Source organism: Olea europaea, chromosome 11 (assembly GCF_002742605.1).
Source record: "Olea europaea var. sylvestris chromosome 11, O_europaea_v1, whole genome shotgun sequence".
In the NCBI taxonomy this organism is placed as follows: domain Eukaryota; kingdom Viridiplantae; phylum Streptophyta; class Magnoliopsida; order Lamiales; family Oleaceae; genus Olea; species Olea europaea.
Genome location: NC_036247.1, coordinates 19,368,400 through 19,373,284, shown reverse-complemented (window position 1 = coordinate 19,373,284; position 4,885 = coordinate 19,368,400). Strand labels below are relative to the sequence as shown.

The following is a 4,885-nucleotide window of genomic DNA, read 5'->3' as shown; positions in this document are numbered from 1 at the left end:
TTCCTAACTCCTTGACTTTTACACATATTCAATTTAGTCATTTTTGTTCGCGAAATTGTCAATTACAACATAAAACCTAAAAGTTCTGTATGAAAGACCATTATACGTAGGCTTGGAATACCTAAAGTGATAATTACATACAATGGTAGGCAGTTTGACACTCATAATTTTAAAGCTTTTGTAAGAGTTATCACATAGACCATAGCCTTACTTCTATTGCTCACTAGTAGTCAAATAGATATACCGAAGTAATATATTGAACCATATTGTGGGATCTAAAAGTAAGATTAGAAAAAGAGAAAGAGCTATGGGCAGATGAGTTACAAAATATGTTATGGGTATTCACACGACCCTATGAGAACTAGCAGGAGAAACACCTTCAAGCTATCTTTCAAAATGGAAGTCGTAGTTCAGGTTGAATCCTAAATGAAGTTTGTAGAATAAATGTCAAGCAGCACGTGAGGTAATGAGAGAAAGGGTAGCTATAAAAATGGCAACTTACAAGGGATAGGTCGCAGAGTACTTTAATCGCAAGTTGAGGCTAAGTGTTTTTTAGTTATGAGATCTTGTAAGCATGGAGTCAGTAGCAGCCAGGCACCACCTTCTAAGCTCGGACCAATTTGGGAATGACCATAAAAAGTAGTTTGCAATCTTAGAAATGGAGCTTACAGTCTATAGATTTAAAAGAGAAGCCAATGTTAGGCCGTAGAACGCTAAGCACCTCAAAATTTAATATCAATAGAAATGACTTAGTTAAATATCAATAGGATGTCTTTCAATTTTCCTTGCAAATATAATTGCGAAGATTTTTATTGATTTTTCTAATGTAACGCCTCCTACTAGTTCTAGCCTATTGTGATTATTAGAATTGTTAAATGAAAAGTCAACATTGTGACTGATGATAAGGTTGTTAAAAAAGGGGGATCAACCTAGTTGAGACATCTCAATGCGTCTACCGAGTCTCCAAATTTAGGCAAGTTTGTGTAAATGCATGGACTTGATCTACAATCATTGAGATTTTCTGTATGAATCATGGTCTCCAAACTTCTCCTAGTTCATCAAAATTGCTCAAGAAGCGAGGCCATGATCAATAAAATAAAATAAAAAAATGCTTATAAGCTCAAAATCGCTCTACATCTTGATGGTGAGCTTTCAAAATCAAAAAATTGGTTAAAGCTAGAAATCATTAAACCACACACTCAATACATTAAAATTGTTAAGGGGTTAGACGGTGAGTAAGAAAGCTAAAAAATTGTTTATAAGGTCAAAATCATTTTATTGTCCTAGGGGTGAGGTTTCAAAACCAAAAAATTGGCGAAGGCTCAAATCATTAGACCATGAGCTCAATATATCAAAATCGCCAATTGAAATAACCGAATTTTAAATTTGCTTGATCAATTCGATAACGGGCAAGAAAACCAAAAAGTTGGATAAAGCTCAAAATCGCCAATTCGGACAACAAAACTTAAAATTCTCTAACCAATTCGAAATTACGAAATCAATTGAGTAGCAAGTAATGTCGATGACTTACAAAGCTAATATAATCTCTTAAGTCGATGCATAACGAACTACACATGCTATGTCAATTGCATAGTGTAACGACCCAAATTTTAAAATTTAAATCGCTACCAAAAGTTTCATTAAAACTTAAAAACTTCACATAAAGTTACCTAGAAAATTTCAAATAATTTATTTGATCTATATGTCATTTTCATAGATTAATTAACCCAACAACCATTGTACCTACCCAAAAGAAAAGTTAAAAAAAAAAAATAATAAATAAATAAAATAAGGGTAAGCGAATTCCATTCCAATTTTCCTACTTTGGGTTCTAAAAATCCGTGTTAAATCTACCGCTTTAGCATGTATACACATATATGTCGCACTTGCACATCCACACTCTGTAATTTGTATGCGAGCATTCAAAGGCTGGAAAAGAAAAACAAAAACAAAACAAATTGGGTATGATGATGATGTGATATGCATTTCAACTATTAATTTGTACAAATAAATGCACATCAATGACTAGAATGTATAACACTTTATCATCTGTAAAATCAACTGTACATAATAAGTATCTGTTTATTGCCATGTTGCTAAGGTCTCGTTTGAGAGAGATTTTGAGAATTAATTTTTTGACCGTAAAAAGAAAAGTGGGTCCACCTGTGAGAGAAAATGTCAAAAATTACAATTGAAATAGTGAAATAACGGTAAAAAAATTAATTTTTTAGGATAAAAAATTCCTTCCAAACAAGCTGTAAATGTCACAATTCTCGAGTTGACTATGTTGCCACACTAATTAAAATTGACCATTCTTCACATGGCTTCTAAAATAGTCATTTTGACTTTTCAGCGGAGATTAACCTAATTATGTAATTAGTAGGATATGATACGATAGGAGATATGAAAGTTATTACTTATTGGAACGGTGACTATCAGCCAGCTATAATCAACTTATCGCTTATCAATCTAATACCGTATATTTTAGAAGTCCGATGAATCAGCCTTGCACCCACCAATTCATCATCAACTTTTCTTATGAACACGCACCCCCCTAGTGTCTCTTTTTTCCCCCAAAAAATTCATTCAGTTCTTTACCCAACTCTCTCTCTCAAATGAATATATGTACGCCGAATCTTACTTGTAATTTTTGAACTCAGATACGTTTTCTCGTATTTCTTCCCCCTTTTCCTTTTGCACTTTCTTGTAAAAGAAAGTATTGGCTTCGAGTTTTTCATGTTCTCTACGAAGATCATGATCTGAAATTTGTTCTATTCCGTATTACACATTGATTTGATCCATTCTGAACATATGTTTCTGATTTCTTTTTACGAAAATAGTCAATACTTTCTTTCGAACTCTCTGCATTGATCAATTTGTTGTGGGTTCTTGATATCTTAGTTTACGGTTTCTGCTTGTACTATACGTATAAAACAAAAATCTTGGTAAGTTAATTTTGGTTCTGTTTATTTTTTTTGGTTGCAATCTTGAATTTGAATGTCTTCTATTACGGAAAATAATGATCAATACTTGTGTGATTGTCTTGCTTCAGTTTTCAATAATTGGATTTTGACATTTTCTGAAAATTTAGAGGTATTTTCTGGGTCGTACTACGTCTCTGCCTTGGAATTCTAGGGTTTTACTCTTTAGTAGTCGGAATTCGTCTTTTCTAAATTTACCAAAATTTTCCTACACCAGTCATTCTTTTTCGTCATAATTGTTTTTCCTTTCCATTTTTCTGCTCTTTCCTAGAAGTAAGCTCTTGTATTTTTCCTCCCACGTTGTTAGGAAAAAATAATTCACATTTAGTAAAAAAATAATAATTCTCATTGTATCTTGTTGTGTTACTTTTCTACATCCATGATTTTTCATTTTCTTGCCATTGAATTTGCTGGAGCACAATTTCTATGGGTGTGGCTCTTCATCTGTTTTAAAATTTTTGTTTTTACCTTGTTTCTGTTTCTTTCCCTTGAGCAAGGCCTTTATCAACTGTTATGATGATATTATGCTACTGTGTTTAGACAGTTCCTTTTTTGTTTCTAGTGCATCTTGTTATTGGAATCAATGTGCACATTTGGGTTTTTAGACTGTTCAGATTTTTCCCATAAAATTTGTTTTTGCTCTTGATTAATTGGCTAGATGTATTTAATATGATTATTATTATTTTTTATTATTATTTTTTTTACAGTGTTATTTTATTTGGAGTATTACATTTAAGGATTCAGTGTGGATTGTTCCTCTGCATCAACCTAAGAAATCCTCTACTGCATTACATAAGAAGGAAATGAGGGATGTTTTCTTGGTTGGGAAGAACAGTATCCGCATGTTTGCGACCTTTGGGCCGATATGCCCGTATGAACAAGGATGATGATGATTCTTTGGGAGGCGAGGATGATGCACTTCTCTGGTGCAAAGACCTTGAGAAGCATTCTCATGGAGAGTTCTCATTCGCAGTGGTCCAGGCGAATAAATTTCTGGAGGATCAGAGCCAGGTTGAGACTGGTCACCATGCCACCTTTGTTGGTGTTTATGATGGCCATGGGGGCCCTGAGGCATCTAGATTCATCGTTGACCACCTCTTTCAAAATCTAATTAGTGAGTCTTCTTTCCTTTGCCTTTTTATTGTAGTTATAATGTGAAAAATAATTTCTATCCACTCAGTTTTTTACTATGTTTAACTTAAAATAAATGAGAAAAAACAATTTATAATAGTTGCATATTTAACTCAGGGTATATCCCCATAGCTAGTATATAAATTTGATTTTGGTATTCAGTGACTTATCCTATATAGTTTCACAGGCTGTGTTGGTAAGTATGAGTGTTTTTTTCGATTTAAAATTTCTTTGCATTAGGATTTGATATCCATGCTTTTTGTAATGATAATAACATGTGATTCCTAGCAATTGTAGGAATATTAATTTTACGAATATAGCAAAAAGAAGGAAGATCCTACTTTAATTGAACTTTGTGCTGTTTATGATGTAGTGTTGTTATATGCTAAAGAAATTTTGCGGTGTTGTTGCTGCAGTTGTCTTGTTGCATGGTATGTTTTAGCGCATTCTATTATTATTATTATTATTTTGTGAAGGCATCAGCTTGATTGTTACTTTATCGACTGAGTGACATTGAAGAAGTGGTATCATGATTGCTTTTCTTTATTGTTACTCATATTTTAACCGCTTCTGACAGCAGGCAATAATAGATTCAATTGTTTCTAGTCAGTTGTCATTTTACTTGTTGAAGGTCTGATTATTCCATTTTAGAATTAGGGCCTGTTTGATACAAACCAAATCCATGGAAAATAAATTCCATTTTCTGCCCAAGTGTCTTGTTTAATGGGCAAAATGTTCCATGGAATTGGTTTTCCACCCTACCCCCCCCCCCC

At 33.2% G+C, this 4,885-nt stretch overlaps 1 protein-coding gene across 2 annotated transcripts; it reads left to right on the top strand.

Annotated features, from left to right (window-relative positions):
* The first annotated feature begins 2,440 nt into the window (after positions 1-2,440).
* LOC111403699 (probable protein phosphatase 2C 25) lies at positions 2,441-4,786 on the top strand. Of its 2 annotated transcripts, none has more exons than XM_023032298.1 (3): positions 2,441-2,945; positions 3,726-4,095; positions 4,486-4,786. In XM_023032298.1, exons 2-3 carry the CDS (start codon positions 3,792-3,794, stop codon positions 4,584-4,586), a joined length of 405 nt encoding a protein of 134 aa, XP_022888066.1. In that variant the 5' UTR covers positions 2,441-2,945; positions 3,726-3,791; the 3' UTR covers positions 4,587-4,786. The 2 variants fall into 2 exon arrangements, with proteins under 2 accessions (XP_022888066.1, XP_022888065.1); XM_023032297.1 differs by having other exon boundaries at positions 2,442-2,945; positions 3,689-4,095; positions 4,486-4,783.
* Positions 4,787-4,885: the final 99 nt, after the last annotated feature.